Below are 25,618 nucleotides of genomic sequence, written 5' to 3' on the forward strand. Positions count from 1 at the left end.
TCACTGTTATGAGGAATATGAAAAAAAGTTGAATTCAGAAAAGTAGAATGTAGAAGTGTTCCTAGGAGCTGGGAGTGAAGGGGGTGTTGGGAGATGTTGGTCAAAGGATTCAAAGTTTCAGTTAAGTCGAGGAATAAGTTCAAAATATCAACAGTGCAGCATAGTGACTGAGGTCAATAGCAAGGCATCGCACACTTGAAAATTGCTCAGACTGATCCTTCGTGTTCTCATCGCAAACACATGCAAGTATGTAAAGGAATGCCCATGTTTATTAGCTCAACTTACCAATCTACAATGTGTGTATTCCAAAGCATATCACGTTACATGAGTGGATAAAATTTTATTTGTAATGCTCATAGAAGCAACCCAAATTAAATTCAGTGGGTCAAAAAAAAAAAAAGGCCAAACAAAAAAGGAAAGCAGACAGGGACTAGCTGGGAAGAAGAAAAAGGTCAGCAGGAGTCGGAAGGGGTAAAAGATGGAAATGGGGGCACTATGATCACAATACATTGTACGTATGTACAAAATTGTAAATAATTAATTAATTTGAAAGACAAAATTCCAAAAAGAATTTTAATTCTACCCTGCTAGATGGCACTGTATCTCACAGTTGACCTGTCTCCCATCCACAAGGCAGCCTCCTGTAGCAGTCAATGAGGCCAAGCCATCTACCTCCTGTCCTCTCTTGGAACTCCAGCAGGACTCAACAGAGCACTTAATTGGTGAGGGAATCCTCCAACTGGGCTAGAGGAGGGCTACACATTTTCCCAGACTTTCTAACCTGGTTCTCATCCCCAGCCTTACAGGCATTCTACAGCCTGACCTCACACCCTAAAAACCCGTACTTTGCCCCGATCATAGAAACACAACAGTGGACTGATGTGGAATCTGATAGATCCAGATCTATATTTGTTCTGCTATGTGGAGTAAACTGGGCACTTGACTCTCAAACTTGTGATCTATCAAATGTCTTACCAGCCTTGTCATGAAGATAAACTGTATTATATGTGTAGTTCCCAGTGTGGTACCTAATAAGGAAAGGTGTTCAATAGTAGGTCCTCAGTGTTAGATTTAGGAGGGCAGAAAAAGGAAGGAGTTTAAAGTTTAGAAATGAGTCAGAGCTAGACCTACAACAGGCAAGGAATGTGCTCCTTTATTCAAGGAACCCAGCAAAGAGCCAATAAACCCTTCCACGGAATGAGGGTATCTACAATGAATGGCAGAGCAGTCTGGACTTATAAAGGAACTCTGCTGCACACAACTGGCAGAGTTAACTTGTGCCAGGGTCTGGTGTCCTTGAGGTAACTGAGGGTTTTCTTCCCAAGATTATTTTCTCAGGAAGAGTTATCTTGTGGCACTAAAGGAGACAGATCGGCTCCGTAAACAGTGTCTTGGCCCGAAGAGTGGCCAGTTGAGCAAACCAGCCCGCCAGTTTCGGGCCAGTTAGCCACTGTAAGGGATTTGTAGTTATATTGCTTTCCTAATTAGACTCATGGCTCTTCATACATTCTATCATTCAGGTTTGACAACATTTATACCACAGTGAAGTATGGGGTCTTGGGTAGGTACCCAAGGATAATAGTAGGTTTCAATAAATAACGGTTACAGAGGGACTAGTAGTCTTAGTGACCTTTGTATTACCTCCACTCAAGCTTTAGTTTAACCTCTACTAGGTATGCAGCTTCAGATAACAGGTCTGAGGATGTAAAGGACACATGAAACTGCTTCAGAAGCAAACAGAACATCTGACAGTTCTCACCATCATGTCAAACAGGGATATGGCAGCTCAGTCAGTAGAACCCTCCCTTCTGAAGGCTCATGGAAACTTCCAAAGGATGTCCAGCTCCTCAACTCCAGGGGCAAAGCCTGAAATGTCTTAGGGGCATTAGGTTTCCCAGCTGCATCTTTCAATCAGCTCTGGAGCTCTGTGCAGCGTGTGCCAGCATGGACAAGTCATCCCCAGGGCTTCTCAGGAGCTGGAATCCCTCTCTCTGGTCTCATCTGACACAAAGAGGACCCCTGGGTCTGCCCACTGGAGCCCCATCCTGCAAGGATGCTCTCATTCACCATGCTTAAGAGAGACATGACTCTCTCCTGAACAGCCATGCTACTGAACAGAGGGTGGACTGCTTTCTCTCCTGCGCTACAGAACTGAGGGAGCAGGCTGTTGCCAACACAGGGGTGGAGGAAGATACTCCAGCAGAATAAGCTGGCCATTTGTAGGTGACTGAAGGAGGGGCTTGGGAGAGAGTGCTGCCTCGGGAATGTCTAAGCTTGAACAAAGAGCCTTTGTCTCTGTTCACTCACTAGGATGGAGGAATAGGAGCCTGCTGTTCATGGGCAGGAACTGATCTGCAGCTTTCTTCGTGGCATTTCCAGACTTGCATGGGTCCTTCTCAGGAGCCCCTCCAATTCCTGCACCCAAAGCACGCCCTGTGGCTCCCTAGGGGGAACTCTGATGAAGTATTCTCTCCTTTCCTCTCTACCAGAAGCACTGAGGCTGGGAAGGAGATGCGGACACTAGCAGTTAGAGGGAGGACAGTGGATGTGGACAGGGAGCCTTGGGGTAATTTCTCTTTCAGCTTTGCAAGAGGCAGTAGCGCATAATGGTTAAGCCAGCTATTCAGCCAAATACTCGGGTTTTAGTCCTGGTCCCACCACTTGTTAGTTTGATGGGAGGCAGAGCAGAACTTAAAGCCAACAATACTAGTGCTGAAATAAGACTCAAAACACTGTCTGCCAGTCCCTGCCTACATATCTTTTCCCAAATGAACACAGTTGTGAACTCAAGATTTCTCCAAGCCCTGAACAGGTGCCTTCCTTTTGTTAGATGCTGTGGTGAGATAAAAGAGACAATCTCTATCTCCAACGTGGCTGAGAAGGCAATACACATAGGAAATTAAAAAGGCTGGACCATCCAGGTAAGGAGGAGGAATCCCAAGTGGGACTGTGAAGGGCGGTTGGAGCTGAAGAACCACAAAGGATTAGGGGAGGCGCCAGTGGCGCCAGAGTCGGGAAAGGATGGCCACAAGAGTACACAGGGCAGGTTTGATGAGAAAGCCAGCTGCTTTGGAAGCTCTATGACTCCAAGATGAGGGGACTCTTGTTGCCCAGACCAGGACCCCAGTGGTGGTCGTCTTGTTAACATCATGAGTCAGCAGTCTCATGGAGCTGCTGAAGAATCATAATGGCTTGAAAGCTGTTAACGTCACTGTGCAAGGCCTTGGGTTCCATCCAGGAGACATGAGACATGGTAGGCTAGGTGAGCATGCCTCTGTTGGTATGTGGATGAGGAAGCCAGTGGGAGGCCTCTGTGAAGGACCAGGTCAAGTGTGGCTAATGAGAAGGAGGATGTGGGCATCTCCTCGTTCTCCGTTCTTGTCTGGACCCCAGGGATGGCCATTTAGGTTGCTCACCAGTTCTTGCTTCTTGAAAGCATGCCCTCCTGGTGCCCAAGGCTCTGAACTATGCTAAGTCCTCTCTTGCTTTCACATATCTTCCTCTGTCATCTGATTCCTGATACTGTTTGAAGGTCAGAACACACGTCTCATATGTCCTCCTTGGTGTGTTCAGCCTCCTATCCCTGACTTCCTTCTTCCAGAATTCCGCCATCATCTCATGGCCACCAGTTCTCATGACCAATGTTGTCAGAACGGACTGAAGATTTTCAAATATTCAAGAATGCTTTTGTACCTTTCTCCTCTCTCTGCTCCTCTTTCTACCCAATGCCCCATCATCTAAATTGTCACAATTCATCAAGCATTGTCTATAAACCAGATATATCTCATGTAGGCTCCACTATGGAGGGGACAACATATCAATTTTATAGATGAAAAAACAAGGGACTGAGTAGCTCCATGACCTGTAAGGAGGTAAAGAGGCTATCAGATCCACAGAGGTGTTGGTGGTATAATGGTTACCATGACTGCCTTCCCAGAGGCTACCAGATTCAGGTGTGCTGACTCCAAGACCATGTGTTACAAGCCCACCAGTGCTCTGGTCTCACTTTTGAAACTCCTGGAATGAACCTGCAGACAGTCCTGTCCAGTTCAGCCCTTCCCTGGTGTTCAGGGCATTGATGTGTTTACAGGTCTCTAGCCTGGTATACCTGTATCAAAGACCTATCAGAGCTGGAAGGGCCCTATGGATAATCATATCCGATTGGTCATATCCAATAGCCTCATTTTAAAAAGTGGGGCTGTGGTCCTGGAGACATAGCTCCGTGGTTAAGAGCACTAGCTATTCTTGCAGAAGACCTGCGTTCAAATCCCAGCACCCATATGGTGGCTAACAACTGTCCATAACTCCAGTTCCAGGGGATCCAACACCCTCTTCTGCCCTCCATGGGCATTGCATGACTACTATGGGATGGGTACTCAGGGAAAGTGAACTAAAACCTTGGTCAAGGGAGGGTAGCACAGAAAACCCCACATATATCTAAGTTCAAGAAGCAAAGCCTGGAACAGGCTCAGCAGAGCAGAGAGCAGCAGGTCAGGACCCAGTGTTGCTGCCTCAGGAGCACACAGCTGAGGTCTCTCCCTTCTTCTACTCGGCATGCCCTGCATCTTCTCACTTTAGGCTCTAATTTTTATTAGGCAAATACAGTGCTGTCATATCAAGATCATAATGGAATGCATTTTTTTGAGACAAGGTCTCATATAGGAAGGATAGCCTTGAATTTCTGGTCTCCACTAGTGAGTGCTGGGATTACAGGTATGTGCCATCATGCCAGGTTTATGGGGTGCAGAGTATTGAACCTGGGATTCCATCATGCTAGGCAAGCACTCTATCAACTGAGCTGCAACACCAGTCCCTAAATGTATTTTTTAATGCTAGAGAACAACTAAGTTGTTAAGCACAATTATAGCGATTTTTGTCCACAGTTAACTTGTCAACAGAACTTCTCATATATTGGTGAAGGTCAATTACCACCTAGTCAATGAATGTCTGAATTTCCAAATGAGCATAGTTGACCTATATTGAGATGTTACCTAAAGTCAGTAGTGAAATAGCATTTGTTCTCCATCCTGTCTTTTCTCCTCTCTGTAAGGCCTCCATTTGTCTGCTCCCCAATTGCCTCAGCTCTGCTGACTTGGGGTTTCCACCACACAGCTCTGGAATGATAGTGCCCCAATTACCCACAGTGTTAACTCAGTCTTGCAGATTTGTAGCTGATTTTCAGCAGAAGGATCTGCCTACTCCAGATTGGCTCAAGTGTGACAGAATTGAATATAGCTGTGGCTATGGCTTGGTCTTGTCCCTACTGCAAAAATAACCTAATTTCCTGTCTTCTGTGGAGGAAGGTGGCTTCCAGAGATGGTCTTGTGATTAGTCAGACCTTCCAGTTCCCCGCCCAGTGCCATAGTTGCTTTCCTTACTCTTTTCACCCAACTCAACAGAGGTTTGACCAAATCCGTGTGCATGCTGTTGTATGTGAGGCCCCACTTCTGTGAACACTGTTGTCCTTTTGTCAAGGCCAAGGACAGATCTACAGGAAGGTGCTTGTCTCTCCTTAACAGGCAGCTCACCATGCAGCACCTTGGCAAAGAAAACTACAGCTCAGTGTCTGAGTTTATCCTCCTTGGCTTCTCAAGTGAGCCACAGGTCAGAGTGGCCCTATTTATCTTTTTTCTCTTGCTTTACCTCATCACCCTCCTGGACAATGGCCTTATCATCACCCTGATCTACCTAGACGCTCGCCTTCACACACCCATGTACTTCTTTCTCAGTATTCTCTCTTTGGTAGACATGAGCTATGTTACCACCACTGTGCCCCAGATGTTGGCTAATATGGTGTGTCCAAGGAGAACCATCTCCTGGGTTGCTTGCGTAGCCCAGATGTTCATCTTCTTGGTCCTAGGCATTGCTGAGTGTGTTCTCTATGCCATTATGGCCTACGACAGGTATGTTGCCATCTGCTTCCCTCTTCACTACTCCTTACTCATGAGCCGTCTGGTTTGTGTCAAGATGGTCACAGTCTGTTGGTCCATTAGTATCACTGGGGCTCTGATCTACACTGTCTTCACCATGTGTCTGCCCTACTGTGGTCCCTACCAGATCAACCACTTCTTCTGTGAAGTGCCTGCTGTCCTGAAGTTGGCCTGTGCAGACACATCCTTCAATGACCGGTTGGACTTCATCTTGGGGTTCATCCTGCTTTTAGTCCCACTGTCCCTCATCCTGGCCTCCTATGCCCGCATTTTTGTCTCCATCTTAAGAATACGCTCATCCCAGGGGAGGCTCAAGTCCTTCTCTACATGTGCTTCCCACATAACTGTGGTCACCATGTTCTACGGGCCAGCCATGATCATGTACATGAGGCCTGGCTCTTGGTATGACCCAGAACGGGACAAGAAGCTGGCTCTGTTCTATAATGTCGTCTCTGCCTTCCTCAACCCCATCATCTACAGCCTCAGGAGCAATGATGTAAAGGGGGCTTTTCTAAAAGTGTTGGGAGACAGAGGGACAGCCCGGTGATCCAGTATATTCCACAGTTGGCCCTGGTCACAGGAAGACTGGCTAGAGTTCATTTGACATACTAATAACATCAGTTCTGAACAATTCAAATCTTCCTAGAGCTATGAATAACCAGGAGTGGGTGTGGCTTAAACAGAGTCCCACCATTAATTGGAAAATTTTCAGTTGTCACCGAAGACTAAGTTAAGTACCAAAGACAAGGGTTTCTTTAAAAAAGACTCCTTGAAGGTTGTGGCCATTGCTTTGTTACCCTTCCTGGGCTCTCTCCTTACTTTTAGAAGTTCTTTTGTTTGCTTGCTTTATTTGCTTTTGGTCTTTTTGAAGCAGGGTTTCCCTGTAGCTCCAGCTGGCCTTGAACTTTTGATGTAGACCAAGCTAACCTCAGTCTCACAGAGATCTGCATGCCTCTGCATCCTGAGTGCTGGAATTAAAGGTGTGAGCCACCATGCTTGATACAAAATTTAGATTTTAAGTCTCACTGTTAAGAAAAGATTATTTCAGGGCTGGAGAGATGGCTCAGCGGTTAAGAGCACTGACTGCTCTCGCAGAGGACCCGGGTTCGATTCCCAGCACCCACATGGCAGCTATGAACCATCCTTAACTCCAGTTCCAGGAGAATTCGAAGCTCTCTTCTGACCTCCGTGGCATTGCAAGACATCGGTGCACTCACATACGTGAAGGATATTTCATAAAATAAAAATATTTGTATATAATGCATGTCTGTATCCAAATGTGTATACAAAAGTATGGTTAAAGAGAAACAGACACAGGAATAGGTGTGTTAATACATTGTCATGCATCGTCCAAGCCTTTTTTCTTTCTTTTAAAACGTTTTATTGTTAGTTCTCCCTCCCCATCCTCCCTCCTCTGCCCCACCCTCCCATGCCTCACCCCACTTAACCTTCCTATTCTGTTCTTCCTCTTTCCCCCTTGATGTCACTGCATTCTACCTCCATTCCCAGGAAGCCTCCCCCATCCTCTGATGACCATTTATTAGTTTCTTGACCTCTGTGGATTTTCACATTGCAACATGCAAATCTAAGATTTCAAAGCTAGCATCCAACTATGAGAGAGAACATGTGACAATTGCCTTTCTAGGTCTGGGTTACCTCACTCAGGATGGTTGTTTCCAGTTTCATCCATTTACCTGCAAATTTCGTAATTTCAGTTTAAAAGCTGAATAAAATTCCATTGTGCATATGTACCACAATTTCATTATCTATTCATCAGTTGATGGACATCTAGGTTGTTTGCAATTCCTGGATATTATGAAAAGTGCAGCAATGAACATGGATGGACAGGTATTTCTGTAGCGGGGTATGGAGTCTTTTGGTATGACTGGGTCAAATGGTAGATCAATTTAGAGCTTTTTGAGGAATCACCACACTTATTTACATAATGGTTGCACAGTTTACACTCCCACCAGCAGTGGATAAGAGTTCCCTTTTCTCAAGTGGGTAAGAAACCCCAACCCTGCTTAAGGAACTATTGGCAACTGATGGACGTTGGGAGGGGGAGAGTCAGTCTCTTTCAAGGATGTGACTCTTGATAGGTTAACAGGGCTCCAGTGGATGTACCCACACAGAAGGACATTTGAGGACACAAAATTAGACTCTATAGGTGCACACACACACACACGTACACATACACATACATATAGAAAGAGAGAGAGGAGAAAGAGAGATTATATTAAATTGGCGGGGTGCAGTAAGGAGAGGTGGGGATAAGGGAGGGGATCTAAATACCATCAAAATATATTGTATGAAATTTGCAAAAATTCAACAATCAAGGAAAAATATTTTATTGATTCTTTGATAATTTCATACGATGTATTTTGATCATATTCAGACCCCCTTCCCCATTTCCATCCCCTCCAACTCCCCCCCGAACTCCATGCTCTCTGTTTTTGTAATGCCTACAGAATGTCAAGATGAGATCATAGATAAAGCTAAGCTGCCTTTGAATAGCCCTGACTCCTCAGAATCAGCTACTTTCATTGAACTAAGTCTATTCAACCTACTTTTAAAACAAATTGTGAGTGACACATAAAACCATTCTTACATGTGTCAAAATTTTAAAGGGCGATATGATGTCAGTGTGACTAAAAAGTACATAACTCAGTGCTGTTCTTCTGACACTCACCTGTAATTACAGACCCCGCTCATCCCATCAGCAAGCATCTGAATATACCACAGCTTATTTATCGAATTTCCTCTTATTCAATATTGTCTATTTCCATTTTTCATAAGTTAAAGAAATGTTCAAAATGTATTTCGGCATTTATCCATCCAAGATGTTCATATATCTTTCTAGAATTTATATATAGAAGTAAACTTTGCAGGCTCTAAGGAAAAAGAAACTTCAGGTTTGCCAGATACTTCAAAATTACCTTTCTAAGTAGTTATATCAATCCACAGCCAATGTCACCAACACTTGGTGTTCTTTAATCAAACATTCTAATATTTCTGTCTTATAGATGAAAGTGGTGATTTTGTTTCTTGCTGTCTCTGCATTGCTGGAGCTTATCATCTTCCCAGAAAATTGCTGGTAGCACTGTTTAGTGTTGTGAGTTTATAGACTCAGACTTCAGGGTTCAATTCTAGCTGTATCTTTATTAACTTGGTAATTCTGGGCAAGTTGCCTAATCTCTCTGGCTCTCAGCTTCCTCCTCTGTAACTGGGAAGAAAAGGTATACTCCTCAGAAGGTTATCAGAGGGGTTAGATGAGATGATACATGTAAGGCACTTAATATGTTAAAAAGTAGCAAGTATTGCTTGCCTTTTTATGATTTGAAGCTTGTTATACGTTTCAGACATAGTATTTTTGTCTGTTACATACATTAAAATATCTTCCAAGTTTATTCTTTGTTCCCTTTATTACAAAAGTAGGATATATTCACCTCTAGACTTTTGTGAAACAACCAAACAGAAAGAAGTAAATAATCCATTACCCCAGACTCAGAGCTAGGTAACGTTTTTAAAGATTTCTTTTAAATGCAATTCTTAAGCAATTTTATTTTCATGAATTTTCAGTTGAATTGTTCACTATGAATGTTTCTTTAATTTACAACAACCACTCAACAATAGATTTTGGACATTTATAAATGTTGACTTACTTTTTACTGGTTAAGAGTATTCTTTAACTTCACTTGTTTGTTTAAAATTTTTTATTAGTATTGCTTTCTTTAAAAAATAACATGAAATATACAAAAGATCAGAAAATTTAAAAAAATAATATGATTCCATTTAAAAACTTTGTATATGTATAAGGGAGTGAATGCCAAACTCATATCACAGCAACAGTGACAAATTTTACATTATTATTGAAGCTTGGTAGTACGACTTTGTCAGTAAATGACACTCAAAAATTATAGTAGACATCTAAAATATAATTTCATATTTTCAGTTTGAGAGTTATGTCGATTTAGTTATTATAGTACTTTCTTTTTTTAGTTTCCCAAACTGTGATTTTTATCTCTAGAAGTTCAATGAGATGTTTTACATTTTCCATAGGATTTAGGTGAAGGCACCCTGGGGCTGTAGAAGAATAATAGAAAAATAATGGAAAAACTCTTGGTGCCTGAGAATGGCAGAAATTCAGCATACATGTGTGGCATCAAGACCACAGCTGTGTCCCTGTCCATGAACATGTAGCTATGGTCCCTTCCTGTGAAACTGGAGCTGTGGTCCCCTCACGAAAGCTGGTGCTGTGATTCCCTTATCTGTACTGGAGCTGTGGTCCCCTCATATGAGCCTGCATCTTTGGTCCTCTACAGCAAGCCATGGTTCACCCATATTCCTCTAGTGACAGGCTGATGGTGGAGCAGACTGGAGGGTGGAGGACTTTCCAATGTTGGGCAGGAGTTTTCAGCCTTCTCTGAGTTGCTACAACCCCTCCCCTGAGGTTCCAGGTTGTAAATAGCAGTGGTTTTGCCTCTGTTTTGGGCTTATGCTGGGGACAGGGCCAGTCTCTGTCATTTGAAGATTCTAGTCTCGAGAGGACCTATTCTACAGTTATTTATTGTGTATGTGTGCATGTGCATGCTTTTAAAGTTTTTTTTTTAATTATTGAGCTTTTGAACACTTCATACAACAGTTTTTAATCGAATTTAGACCCCCTCTGCTACCCATGCCCACATACCTTCCCCCACCCCCAACCTCTGCAGGACCTCATGCATTCCACCATATATGTTAAATCCAATCCAGTCAAGCAATTGTACCCAGATGTCATTTAGTGCAGATTCATCTAGTCAGCCTATCTGGAGATGGTAAGTAAGGTCTACTCTCCTCACCCAGTAGTAATCCGTCTCCAACAGTTCCCAGACTAGTACTGGCCTGCCTCCCATTTCCCTCGCTCCCTCTGGGCCCTTGTCTGATTGAGTTGGCATGGGTCTTGTGCTCAATGCGGCCGTTGCCACAAGTTCACATGTGCAAGCTTCCAGTGGCCTCAAAACCTCTGTTTCCTGATGTTTATGGACCAACCCTGGCTCTTACAATCTTTCCACCCTCTCTTCCACAAAGGTCCCTGAGTTGGGGGTGGATGAGGTGAGGTTTAATATAGGAGTCCTACCAGGGACACACACTCTGTAGTCTCTTATTCTCTAAATCTTAGCCAATTGTGGCCTTCTGTGTGCATCACACTCTGTTGTATAAGGAAGCTTCTAGTGAGGGTTGAGGGATGCACTAGTTTTCTCTCTGGCCCCTGTTTAGTTATGTTCCACAAGCCTTAGGTGTAGAGGTTCCACTGTAAATATGTCACCTGGGACTGGGCATCTCTCAGATATATATTCTCTGTGTGTAATCAGTTGTGAAACATTGTAGGATCCTCCATCTGTTGCAAAAAGAAGCTTCTTTGATGAGTGGTGTACAGTATGCCTGTCTGTAAATGTAAGGATCCATATTTAGCGTATGGTAAGAAATTTCATTTGTCCAGAGATATGGCAGAGATGGGGCTTTCTCTAGGATCTATGCTCTTTCCTGCCATGTGCATATGGCTGTGTTTACAGTGCCACCCATGAGTTCACTCCCATTGAGAGGGCTGCAAGTCCAATTAATTAAATAGCTGTTGATTGTCCCCCGATAACAGTGCCACCGATACACCAATAGAGGTGGCTTGCTGTGCCAGTCATTGTGGTTATTGGGCTTTGATTTATTTTTATTTCATGTGTATGAGTGTTTTGCCTGCATATATGTAAGTGCACCCATGTTGTGTAATGCCTGTTGGAGGCCAGAAGAGGGTGTTAGCTCCCCTGGAACTGGAGTTGTGGACAGTTGTTAACTGCCATGTGGTTGCTGGGACCCAAACCCATGTCCTCTGTAAGAGCAGCCATTGCTCTTAACTGCTGAGCCATCTCTCCAACTCCGTGTGTGTATGTTTTATATCAAATACTTTATCACCTTTTTTACCGTTTCCTGTTCAGGGAAACTATTTTCAAGCTCCCATTTTATTTTTTTAAATACGCAGCGTAGTTGTTTCGCAAATTACATATGATCATGTGTCTGGGTGTGTTTTACCACCTGTTCTTCCTGCTGGCTCTTACTCTTTGTGGCTCGTTTCTCTTTGAGATATGCTATCTTTTTGACCAATCATAGATGAGAATTCTCTGTGGCTTGAGATGGAGATGCACAGAGTAGAGTTGTATTAATCTCTGCTCTGTCAGGGACACTTGAGTTCTACCAGCCTGAAGCTCCACAGAACAGTTGCAAGCTTGAGGGTTTTGGCCCATCCAAAGAGCAGGACTGTACAAAGGCTGCCTGGTGACCACATGCTCTCAGGATTTCTTGCCACCCACTCTGACCAGCACCAAGGACTCCCCGATCTGCTAGTCTTGAAGGTGAAGGTGGTAAGAATATGTGGGTTTGTTTTTGGTTCACTCTTTCATTGTGTTTATGCAGTTTTGGGGTCCGATTAATGTGAAGAGGACACCCCATTGTATGTGTGAGGAATGTGTGGCTTTGTATTCTACCTTCCATATCCCATGAGGACCCAAAAACAATACTTGAGGATGGAGAGATGGTTGAGGTTAACAGTGCTTGCTTTACAAATCCTGAATCCATCACTCTAGAGTCCATCCTTGGAAGACAAAAGAAAAATGAGGAGGAACCTAATAGAGGGATGCTTTCAGAAGCTCTCGTCAAGAAATTCCAGTGGACTCCCATATGAACATTTGAAAATTGCCCTGTTCTGACTTTTTTCTAGTTCCCTGTCTAGAACTTGTAATGCTAATTACTCTTGCCTTTACTTCTCTTCACATCTCCTATTCGTGATTCAAGGACTTTCTTTTTCCCCTTAGAGACAAGAGTTATGCAATTTGGGAGTCTTTTAGATAGACCCACTGAAGGGGTACTCCAATTGCCTCACCCTGCATCCCTGTTCGACATGGAAGAAGCCAGATCAGTCTGCATCCTGATTCCCTATCGGCAATTTGGGTAACCTCTTCAGAGGTAGGAATTGGCTAGGCAGTTAGGGTAAAAAGACCCCAAAGAAAAGTAGCCAGTTCTTGGCTAAAAGTCAAAATGTCTTTGGGCCTCTTAGCGACATACTCTGTTCCAAAGGCCAAAAATGTAGAGTACATGAAGTTATCAGAAAAAAAGTGATAGGGAGATATGGGAGGAGTTGGAGGGGGAGGGAGTGGGCATGGATTTGATCAAAACCCTTATACACAAGTATGAAAGTCTCAATAAATTATTTATTTTTAAAAAAGAGTGCTTGCTTTATAGCTGGACTTGGTGGCACACACCTTTAGCCTCAGCACTTGGGAGGCAGAGGCAAGTGGATCTCTGTGAGTCTGAGGCAAGCCTGGTCTATGTAGTGAGTTCTAGGTCAGGCAGAGCTACACAGGGAGACCCTGTCTCAAAAACTAAAAAATGCTTGCTGCTTTTACAGGGGACTCCAGTTCTGTTCCCAGCACCCAATGTTGGACAACTCACAGCCACCTGTAACTCCAGCTCCAGGGGATCCAAGGCTCTCTCCAAATCTCCTCAGGCACCCATATACATGTGGCATTACACTCAGATACACACACACACACACACACACACAATTAAAAATTTAGAAAAACACTCAAGTGTGCCAGAATCAATAAATGTTCTCAGAACAAAACTTTAACTTCTCTCTGGTTCCCTTATATTAGACTTTGACCTCAGAGCCCTGACTTTTTGTCAGCTGTTCTAAGAGTTCTTAGAAAATAATTTATCCAGGACCAGCGACATGGCTCAGGGGTAGAGGCACTTGCCACACAAGCCGTGGACCTGAGTTCGACCTCCTGGGGCCCATACATAAGATGAATGGAGAGAAATGGCTCCACAAAAGTTGTCCTCTGACCTCCACACACATACATGTATCTCTCTCTCTCTCTCTCTCTCTCTCTCTCTCTCTCTCTCTCTCTCTCTCTCTCTGAGAGAGAGAGGCAAATAAATAGCAGTTTACCCTAAAATCTCAATTGTTTTTCAAGTGATTATTGGTCCACATAATGCAACTCATTAAAATCTTGAAAATAAGAGTCTCCTTCTTCCTCTTACACAGATGAATTTTTTAAAAAAATTATTGAGCTTTTGTACATTTCATACAACAGTTCCTAATCAAATTTAGAACCCCTCCCCCCCATCCATGCCCTCCCACCCCACTCCCCACTGGACCTCATGTATTACGCTATACATGTTAAGTCCTATCCAGTCAAGCATTTGTGCCCAGATGTCCTTCAGCGCAAACTCATCCACTGGAGTCTAGTCAGACTATTTAGAGATCATTTGTAATGCCTACTCTACCTCACCCAGTAGTGATCAGTCTCCAGTAGTTCCCAGACTAGGGCCAACCTGCCTCCCATTTTCCTCGTTCTGCTCTGGGCCCTTGTCTGATTGAGTTGCCATGGGTCCTGTGCTGGATGCCACCATCACCAAAAGTTCGTATATGTAGTTTCCAGTGACCTCAAAGCCTCTGTTTCCCTGTGTTCACGGACCAACCCTGTCTCTTACAATCTTTGCACCTCTTCTTCCACAATGGTTCCTGAGTCATTGGTGGGAGAGGTTTGTGATGCTTTGAATGAGAATGTCGCCCATAGGCTCCAAGTATTTGAACATTTTGTCCCCGGTTGGTGGCGCTGTTTTGGGAGGTCTTAGAAGATGTGGCTATGCCGGAGGAAGCACGTCACTGGGGGTGGGCTTACAGAGTTCTTAAGCCTTGCTGAATCTTGAGTCACTCTCTTGCTTCCTATGCCTGCTTGAAGATGTGAGCACTTAGCTTCTGCTCCTCCTACAGCCACCTCTGCCACCAAACCTCCCCTTCATGATGGACTCTTGGCCCTTTGGAACAGTAAGCTCAAATAAACTCTTCCTTTTATAAGTTCATTTGGTCATGGTGTTTCTATCACAGAAAGAGAAAAGTGACTAATACAAGGTTTGATATAAGAGTCCTATCTAGGGACACACGCTCTGCAGCCTCTTATTCTTTAAAAGTTGGCCACTGTGTGCATCACACTCTGTTGTGTAAGGAAGCTTCACTGGTGAGGGTTGAGGGATGCACTAGATTTCTCTCTACTCCCCCATTCCACTATGTTCCATGAGTCTTAGGTATAGAGGTTCGCTGAAGACATATCACCTAGGACTGGGCATCTCTCAGGCATATATGCTCTGTGTGTGAGCAGTTGTGGGATTCTGCAGTAGCCTCCATCTGTTGCAAAAGGGAGCTTCTTTGATGAGTGGTGTACAGTGTGCCTGTCTGTAAATATAAGGATCCATATTTAGCATATGGTAAGAAATTTCATTTGCCTAGAGTTATGACAGAGATAGGGCTTTCCCTGGGATCTATCACCTCTCCAGTGATGTGTATTTAGCTGTGTTTACAGTGCCATCCATGAGTTCACTCTTACTGAGAGAACTTTAGGATGCATTTTAAGATATAAATGAACAAATAAAATCTACTTTAAGCAAAATACCAAAGTTGGTCAATTCTGAATGTTTTGTGTTTTGCATTGTGATTTCTCTTCTTTAATCTGAATCACAAGTAAGTTGTTGAATTTTGAAGAATACATTTTCTTCTGCTTATATTTTGCTTATTAACTCAAATTTCTTATTTTAAATTTTATTTCAGACATAACATAGCTTTGGAGAACACTACACAAGCTGCTAAGGGAGAACATCAATTGATGGACCAACCCCAGCTTCAAGTCTTACAAATCACATCAGTGACCAGCACAGCAAACAACATTGGTACAGTAGTGGCACTTTTATCTTGGAGATAATCAACAGCTACGTAATTGAACTTAAAGCCCACTCAATGGGAGAAAACTCATGTGTGGTACTGTAAACTTAGCCAAATACACATAGTTAGAGAGGTCATAGATCTTAGAGAAAACCCCAAGGCTATCACATCCCTAGACAAATGTAATATGGATCCACAAATCTATAGATAAGTATCCCAGGCACCGTCCATCAAAGAAGCTTCTATTTCAAGAGATAGAAATAGTCACAGAGTTCCACAACTGGTCACACACAGAGATTGTCTGTGAACTGCCCAAGCCTAAGTGGAACATTTAGGAGGCAACCTCTACACCTAAGGTTCATGGAACATAGAACAAGGGATGAAGAGAACGCTAATGGATCTTTCAATTCTTTTGGGGGGGGGGTCTTTTTTGAGACAGGGTCTCCCTGTAGCCCCTGCTGGCCTGGAACTCACTATGTAGACCAGACTGGCCTCAAACTTACAGATATCTGCCTGCCTCTACCTCCCAAGTGCTGGGATTAAAGGCATGCACCACGCCTGACACATCTTTCAATTCTTATCAATGAAGCTCCCTCATGCAACAGAGGGCCAGGAACACAGAAGGCCACAAGTGGCCAAACGCAGAGAAAAAGGGTCTGCAGAGTGTGGGTCCTTGGACAGGACTCCTATTTTGAAATCCACCCACCCAGGGCTCAGGGGCCACTGTGGAAGAGGGGGCAGAAAGATTGTTAAGATCCAGGGAGGAGGTGCAGGACCATACAGAAATAGTCCTACAGGCTCCTGGGACTCTTCTCATACGAACCTACAGCAATGGTGTCAGCATACCCAAGACCCATGCAAACTTAAGCAGGCAAAAACCCAGCACAGAACTGTGGAAATGAACAGCAGGCCCCAATCTTAGTCGAAGAATTATTGGCAGCTGATTACTGCTGGGTGAGGAAGAGCTGATCTTCTTAAAGGGAGGTGGGGGGGGCGGATTCTAGATAGACTGACTAGATCCAAGTGGATGAACTTGCACCGAGGGACATCTGGGGACACTAACTTTACATGATAGACCTTAACACAAATGACAGAATGTATGAACTCCAGTGGCGGGGAGAGCGGGAGGGCGCCAAAGGGGAAGGGGCTATAAAGATGATTTTGTGTATGAAACACATAAAATTCCAATACATTTTAAAAAATTTTACCAGGTATATTATAATTTGGTGCTTTTATTTTTTATTAATTTTTGTGGTTTTCATAAAATATAATTTGATGGTGTTTAGATCTACTCCCCTATATAGGTTTGAAATTCTCAAAAATAAATTTAAATTAAAATAAAAAATGTGATAACATTGAACACTCTGGAACCAGTGTTGGCCAACTGCCCATGACCTTGAGTTCTCGCCCCTGCTTCTCTCGCTGCCCTGGTTTCCCAAATATTTGAAAGGAAAGGACTGGACCGTGAGGTCCTTCCTAGGGAGCCACAGACCACCAGAGCAATTGATAAGATCGTAGACATTCTGTTTGCCAGTTGTTAAACACAGCCCATATGAAACCACAATGAAGTAAGTTGTATTGAGACAAAGGCAGTATGACTGGGACTATACTTCAGATACACAGCAGCTGACGAGTTAGTATGGCAAGGCCTGGAATTTGATTCACAGCATGGAAAAACACAGTACAAGAACGCAAGGTAAAGGCAGTAAATGCTGAAGCTTTTCACATCCTGATCATCTAACTATATTTTACTGCAGTCTGTGTTCTAGAGGTTGTTTAATCTGCTGGATTTTGTGTGTGTGTGTGTGTGTGTGGAAATACTAACCAATGATGTGGAATGTCTGCCACTGTTCAGTCACATATGTTGCTGCCATGATGTACTGGTCAGTTTCTGTCAACTGGACACACACTAGAGTCTCCTGGGAAAAGCAACCTCAGTTGAGGACTTTCTTCCATCAGCCTGGCCTGTGGGTATGTCTGTGAGGCATTTCTGTGATTGTTCATTGATATGGGGGGGCCTTAGCTCACTGTTGGTGGTGCCATCTTTGGGTACGTGGGTCTGGATTATATAAGAAAAGTAGCTGGGCAAGCCAGGGAAACAAGCCAGTAGGCAGCTTTCCTCCATGGTCTCTGCTTCAGTCCCTGCCTCCAAGAGTTTCTGCCTTGATGTGATGGTTTGAATGAAAATATCGCTCATAGGCTCCAAGTATTTGCACATTTTGTCACCAGATGATGGCGATGTTTTGGAAGGTTTTAGAAGGTGTGGCTATCCTGGAGGAAGCATGTCACTGGGGGTGGGCTTAGAGAATTCTTAAACCTTGCCGGATCTCCAGTTGCTCTCTTGCTTCCTGTGCCTGTGCTGACATGAGAGCTTCACCTCTGCTGCTCCTGCTCCAGCCACCTCCATCCACCACGCCTCCCTGCCATGACGGACTGTAATTCCCCTGGAACCGTAAGCTCAAATAAACTCTTTGTTTTAGAAGTTGTTTTGGTCAGTGTTTCTATCACAGTAACAGGAAAGTGACTAACACACTTGGATTCCCTTGCTGATGGACTGTGAGCTGTAAGATGAAACAAACCCTTTCCTCCCCAAGTTGCTTCTGGTCGTGGTGTCTGTCACAGCAACAAAGAAACCAAACTAGGACACATGTCGGTAGCCCTGGCCACTGTATTTGTATCACAGAAATTGGCAAATAATACCAATCAGAAGCACCCCAGCCCTGGCCCCTCCAGTACTACTGCCGAGCATGAACTCCTCACCAATGACCAGTCTTCTCACTTGTGTCAGTGATCATCACTTCAGCTCTGATGAGGCAGTACAGTCTAGGCACATCCATCTTCCCTTGGATAGATGAGGAAACTGATGTTCAAAGAGATGTGGTGGAGGTGACAAAGCGGCAGCCAGCCCTGTGTGCTGGAAGAAGCTCCCAGCTCCAGACCCGCTGAGACCAGGGCCCCGCACCTCAGTGCAGGCATGAGTGCAGAGGTAAAGGTGACGGCAAAATCAGGAACAGTTTCTGCTGCTGGCCAAGTCTGCCAAGGGGGCAGTGCTGGCTGCAGTCATCCACCAGGTGCTGGAAGCCCCTGGTATCTAGTATTTGGTGAACTGCCGGATATGCCCAACGCTAGAGGTCTGGCAGAAAGCGATTCGCCTCCACAGTCTGGCTACTCATAGTGTTTGCTTATGAGACCTATGTTGACTACGTAAGCTAGGCCAGGAATCTTTCCCCACTCACTGAAGCTCAGAAGAATAAGCTTTGACCTCTCTCAGCTGCCACTCTGGCCTCCAAAATTAAGTGTATCACAAATGCAGTGCTGGTGGAGGCCCTGACCCTGCATAACATGTGGCAACCAGAAGACCTTGTGATTGAGGCTGTGTATGCTGACGTCCTTTGTCCCTGGACCAGCGTCATCAGAGGCTAGAGGCCGACTACAGCATTGGACAGGACATCCAGTGCCAGGACCACAGTGCCATTGCCCAAAGCCTGCAGGAGTGGTGTGTGGGCTGTGAGATTGTGCTGTCAGGCATTGAAGAGCAAGTGAGCCGTGCCGACCAGCACAGAGCAGCAGCTGGGTCTGAAACAGCAGACTGAGAGTGAGGCTGTCAACCTTAACAAAAACCATTTAAGTCACGACAGTGGCAGCTGCAGCCACTTCTCAGGACTCTGAGCAACACCTGCTGAGCTGGCAGAACCAGCGCCAGGCACCAAGAACCGCCCGCCCAGCAAGAAAGCCTCAAAGGGCAAGGGGCTCCCAGGAAGCGCCAAGATTTGGTTTGGTCCAAGTCGAACTATTATCTCCATCATCCTTATGTGAAGCTGTTATTGTTGTTATCATTGTCGTTGTGATCATCGCCCTAGTGGCGTCTCAGAACTGTGTGTCCCTCTGTTCTTATCCAAACACCAGGACCCAGGTTGCCAAGGACATACCAGGCAGATCAGGTGAGCTAATTGTTGTTGGGTATAATGACAGATCTTTTTTCAAATCTCAGAGAACAAAGCAGAAGAGGGAGCCCGGGGCAATGTATAGGACCCATGGCTTCGAGGAAGACACTGAGGTTCTAGTCTCCCACACTAGCACACCTGGTTGAGAATCTCCTTTGATTTGGAGGCTTTAGTTTCGTGGCAGTAAGGAACAGGGAGCTGGCTATGTTGACCTCAAAGGCCTATTCTGACACGTAGATCAGCAAAGTGACCAAAACTAACAGCAAAAGAGCGTCCCCCCCAAAAAAAATTCGGGGGTAAGGATCTGAATAGGATCAAAGTATATTGTATGAAACAGTAAAAATATTGGCGTGGTGGCGTACGCCTTTAATCCCACCACTTTGGAGGCCGAGGCAGGCGGATCTCTGTCAGTTCAGCCTGGTCTACATAGTGAGTTCCAGGACAACTGGGGATACAGGGGAACACTGTCTCAAAAAGACAAACACACACACACACACACACACTATATATATAATTTTTTTAAAGAGATGATTTCATCAAACCAAAACTAGTGACTCCCTCAGGCTTGGCCCATAGCAAAGGCTCAGTCTCTGTCATGATGCTATCACTGACATCATCATCATAATCATCATCTGTAAAGTGGGGACCCAAAGGCCTCCCTCCTTGACCTGCAGTGAGCACCTGGTGAGGAATCACATGTGAAAGTGCTTTGTAAACTATGGTAATCTGTGAGGAAGTCTCAAGGGACCATTTCAATGCTCTGTCTCCAGTATCAACAAAATCCCACTGTTGCCTTCAACCTCCCTCTCCAGACACAAACCCAGAAAAATTTTAGAAGTTTCCTTGAAGTTTCTAACCAAATGATCCAGTTCCCACGTTGTCCTTCAGTGAGGCATTCTCGTCTGGGGGCCAATTAGGGAGCTCCTGGTTGTTAGGACTGTGCAAGCTGCCAGCTTCTCCCTTCTCAAAGCTCACCATCTTTTTGATGGCTGTGGGCCCACTGAGTTTGGAATAAAATGTCTAGAGACTTCCTTCTCCCTCATGCCAACCTCCGAGATGGTTCTGTGACTACTGGGGTGCACGACCAGTTCTCAGCAACAGGACAAATTTTGGTTAGAGTTCAGGTGCAACCATTAGCTTAAACTTAGACAATTAAGCATGTATAGACATGGCAGACTTAGTCTTGGCCTGAGAGTCTGGTTCTGCGTTGTTTAACAGCATTGTCTCGTCAAATATTTCTCATCTTCTGGGTCCCTGCTCATTTGTCTTGGAAATAGGCAGAGATATAACCATGCTTGGCAATATTTAAGGGCTTATGTCATTCAAAAATTCCAGGGTAATCCCCATCGTGGTGGTGCATGCCATTAATCCCAGCACTTGGGAGGCAGAGGCAGGTGGATCTCTGTGAGTTCAAGGCCAGCCTGGTCTACATAGTGAGTTTCAAGTCAGCTGGGGCTACAAAGAGACCCTGTCTCAAAAAGACACTCCCCCCCAAAAAAGTCCAGTGTAAGGATCTGAATAGGATCAAAGTCTATTGTATGAAACAGTAAAAATATTTTTTTAAAAAGAGATGATTTCATCAAACCAAAAATAAAATAAATACCAGGGTGCCCAGTGCTTCATCCTGTATGTGACACTAGGTTGATTCTGTTTTCAGGCAAGTCACTGCATCTCTTTGTTTTTTTGTTTTGTTTTTTTTTTTGTTATTGTTTGTTTTGGGTTTTGTGCATAGATTTCTCATAGATTTATTTCTGTGTCATGTTATATATAGATTCATACATACCCCCTTTAAAATATTTATTTTTATTTTAGGTGTATGAGTTATTGCCTGCATGTCTATAAGTGCACCTGTGTCATAAAATGCCCTTGAAGGTCAGAAGAGGGCATCAGATCCCCTAGAACTGGAGTTATGAATGGTTGTTAGTTGCTATCTGGGTCCTAGGAACTGAACATGGGTCCTCTGCAAGAACAGCCAGTATTCTTAACTGCTGAGCCATCTCCCCACACCCCTTAAAAATACAATCTATATTCCCTTCCCCACCAAACTCACAATAAGAGATATAAATCCTTCCAGGATTTCCACTGGGCTTTTTAAGATGAGTAGTTAAGAAAGGACCACTTCTTAACATCTTAAGAAAGAGCTGTTCTTAGGCTCTGGGGTCACTGAGGCAGCAATATTCCCAGGGGTGGATATAATAAGTGGTGTTGCAATGGTAAATATTTAACAACCAACCCTCTAAAAATAGAGATCAAGGAGAACAAAGTCAGGTCTGTCTTTTTGGCCCATTCTGAGTCTATGTTGCTGAGCCCATGCATCCCTGACACCTGAGCTGGTTGTTCATGTGTTCATTATACATGATATTAGTTATGTTTCTCATCACTGTGACAAAATACCTGACACAAGCCATTTATTGAAGCATTTATTTAGATTAACAAGTTTGAGCATATAGTTAATCATGCCAGGGAAGTTGTGGCAGCAGAAGTTTGAGTCCGCTGGTCAAATTGCATCGCCAGTCAGGAGTCAGAGGGAGGAATGCTCATAGTCAGTTCACTTCCTCTTTTTACACTGTCTAGAACTCCAGCATCCACAACAGAGCCTCCCGCAGCAGGGGGGTCTTCCCTAATCAGTTAAACTTTTCTGGAAACATTTTCACAAGCATGTCTAGAGTGTGTGTCCATGGTGACTCTAAATCCAGTCAAGTTGACCACAAACGTTAGCCATCACAGGCAGTGAGAACATGACTAGTATCTGCAGAGAGTGTCGTCTTATCCACTGAATTATTCCAACCTTTTCTGTTGAGGACACTCTTTCCTGAGCATTCCTGTAGAAGGGAACATCTTCACATTATTTTCTGTTTCCAAGAAGGCTATTCACAAATCATTCTCCCTAGTTTTCCAGTTGTGCTCCATGGATGCCTATGACCATGTAACCAACCCCTGGAACACAGTGCATTAATCAAGATAGTCCTATTTGTAAGCCATTCCTCCTTTCAAACCAAATGCCCTTCTTAATGTTCTGTCCCTGGAAGTTACTGTGCATGCCGACTTGGTGACCTGGTAAGTCAGAGACCACTGAGTTCATCATGGGCCTTGAAGTCACATGGTTATCTAGTGGTTTATCCTTCATGTATCAGAAGACTTTATATTAAGAAGCCAGTATATCCTACACTGATCTAATCATTCAATGAACCTCTATACGACCTGTCACTCTTTTGGAATTGAAGGTTTAATAGACTGTTCAAGGGACTCAGAAAAGGACAATCTTGAAATTAAAGAACAAAGTGGAAGGATTCATGTTTTCCACTTTAAAACCCCCACAAAGCTATAGAAACCAGAAAAGTATGGTACTAGCATAAGGCTTGAAATGCAATTTAACAGATTAGAATCCACACTCCAGATGTAAGCACTAAAATTTATTGTCAACCAGTTTTGGTCAAAAACATAAAAATTGGGGAAGGAATACTGTTTTTAAAGAAATGGTGCTGAGGGAAATGTGTTAACTCAAAACCGCCCTGTAAAATATACACAGACTATCTGAACATGAGTGCACATGTATATCTAAACATATAAAGAACACAGTACCAGACAGGAGAAACCTCCCTTTGAGTTGTTGGTTATGGCAGCCCAAGAGACTCCCAAAATAGCACAGGCTATTGGCACAGCCCTTGAGTACCTCCCAGAACTTGCTGAAGACAGGACATATTTCAGACATAGGACTTGGAGCGATGAAGCAGGAACTGACCTGGAAGTCACCTCCCTGATGACTAGCTCTCATAGTTCTAGAGGATACTATGCAGACTTAGTGGAGAGAATCAATCAGTGGTCCAACCTGGCCCTAAAGCTTAATAACCATAATGACTGGCACAGCAAACTATCTCTACTGGTATAGTAGTGGAACTTTTATCTTGGGAGTAATCAACAGCTATCTAATTGGACTTTAAGCCCTCTTAATGGGAGGGAACTCATGGGTGGCACTGTAAACACAGCCAAATACACATGGCTGGAGAGGTTGTAGATCTTAGAGAAAACTCTAGCTCTGTCATGTCGGTAGACAAGTGAAATTTCATACTATATGCTAAATATGGATCGTTATATTTACAGACAAGTATACCATTCACCACTCATCAAAGAAGCTTCTTTTTGCAACAGATGGAGGCTATTACAGAGTTCCACAACTCGTCACATACAGAGATTATACGTTTGAGAGATGCCCAGCCTTAAGTGACACATCTACAGTGGAAGCTCTATACCTAAGGCCCATGGAACATAGGGTACCAGGGGTAGAGAGAACACTAACACATCCCTCAACTCTCACCAGCGAAGCTTCCTCATACAACAGAGTGCAATGCACACAGAAGACCACAACTGGCCAAGTTTTAGAAAATAAGAGACTGTAGAGTGTGTATCCCTAGAACCTACCATTTGACCCAGTTATACTACTCCTTGGCGTATACCCAAAGAACTCGTCCTATTGCAGAGACACTTGTACATCCATGTTTGTTGCTGCTCTTTTCACAATAGCTAAGAGATGGAAGCAACCTAAGTGTCCCTCAACTGATGAGTGGATAATGAAAATGTGGTTCATTTATATGATCTACTCAGCAGTAAAGAAAGATGAAATCATGAAATCTGCAGGTAAATGGATGGATCTAGAAACTGTTATACTAGGCGAAGTAACACAGACTCAGAAAAACAAATGACATATGTTCTCACTCATTTGTGGATCCTAACACCAAATCCTTATAAGTGAATATGTATCCAAATATAACTACAGGAACCAGGATAATGAAGAGGAACCAGGGAAGTAAAGGGAAAGAAAGAATCTGAAAAAGAAGAACAGTAGAAAACAGGTCATAACAAGGGAGATATGGACAATAATGGGGTTATTTAAGGGGAGGAGGGAGGGAAGGTTATACAAGGAACCTAGGGGATAAAGGGAAAGAAGGAGCTCAAGACAGGTGGGGCCATAGGAGAAGGGTATTAGCAAGGGAAAAATGGGGGCACCTTAAATGGGGAAACCATAGTGGAAGGCTTAGACAATGCAAGAGATAAATAATCCCTAGCTAGTTTAAAAAAAACTGGAGAGGACCATATTAGTCCAACAACCTGCTGACAAATTATACATACAGCTAGATCAAGGCAAGGTTTATCTGAGAATTTTTGGTCTTTGCTCAAGCTTTATCTACATGGCACATGGTAATTAAAAGTACCAGACAGGTGGAACTAACCTTCTTGGATGTTTAACAGACATACTTTGAGGCCTATACTAATTTGGTCAGAGGGATATAAAGGACAGTTTTTGCTCCTTGCCCTCCTAGGTCAACTAAGTTCCAGGGGACTATGAGCATCTCTCAAAATGGCCTGTAACTGTGGTGAGTCACCTGTCCTCTTGATCAAGGAGGCCGTGGAGACCCCACCAGATGGACTTGAACCAGTGTCCAGTGTATAAAGAGGAGGGTCAACACAGAGGAAACATTTTCTCCATGCTTCCAAGTGAAGCCAGTCATGGTCGACTAGGAACTTTGACTTATCTTCACATAGACAGAACTGGTAAAAGAAAGGAGCCAGAGGCTCCTCCCAAGTCCATGTAACCCCTGAGGAATAGATTCTCAAACAACCTTAAGAGTGAAAATAAATTGGTTTATCTGGGCCAACTGTAGGGTTTTAAGCACCCAAAAGGCTAGAAAAAACAAAGATTAAAGAGGTCAATATAATTTAAGAGTCCATATGTATAGCTAAAGGCTATATAACAAGAAACAATGTCAGACAGGAGAGACCTTCCTTTGAGTTGTTGGCCAGGGTAGCCCAAAAGACTCCCAGACAGTAACCCAGCATAGAACTGGGAAAATGAACAGCAGACCTGTCCTAGTTTGTTCTCTATTGCTGTGACAAAACACTCTGACCACTACCAACTTGGGGAGGAAAGGGTTTATTTTATCTTACATCTCCCGGGTCACAGTTCATCAGCAAGCCCAAGGGAGGAACTCAGAGCTGGAACC

General features: G+C 43.9%; 1 protein-coding gene and 1 pseudogene across 1 annotated transcript; both read left to right on the forward strand.

The window, feature by feature from the left end:
* The first annotated feature begins 5,522 nt into the window (after positions 1-5,522).
* Positions 5,523-6,479, forward strand: LOC103740941 (olfactory receptor 2A12-like). Its single transcript, XM_008841625.1, has one exon. It carries the CDS (start codon positions 5,530-5,532, stop codon positions 6,475-6,477), a length of 948 nt encoding a protein of 315 aa, XP_008839847.1. The 5' UTR covers positions 5,523-5,529; the 3' UTR covers positions 6,478-6,479.
* A 12,170-nt stretch (positions 6,480-18,649) lies between these two features.
* On the forward strand, positions 18,650-19,491 carry LOC103740946 (annotated as a pseudogene).
* The last annotated feature ends 6,127 nt before the right edge of the window (positions 19,492-25,618 follow it).

This window comes from Nannospalax galili, unplaced genomic scaffold (assembly GCF_000622305.1).
Source record: "Nannospalax galili isolate Female #2095 unplaced genomic scaffold, S.galili_v1.0 scaffold1160, whole genome shotgun sequence".
NCBI classification, from domain to species: domain Eukaryota; kingdom Metazoa; phylum Chordata; class Mammalia; order Rodentia; family Spalacidae; genus Nannospalax; species Nannospalax galili.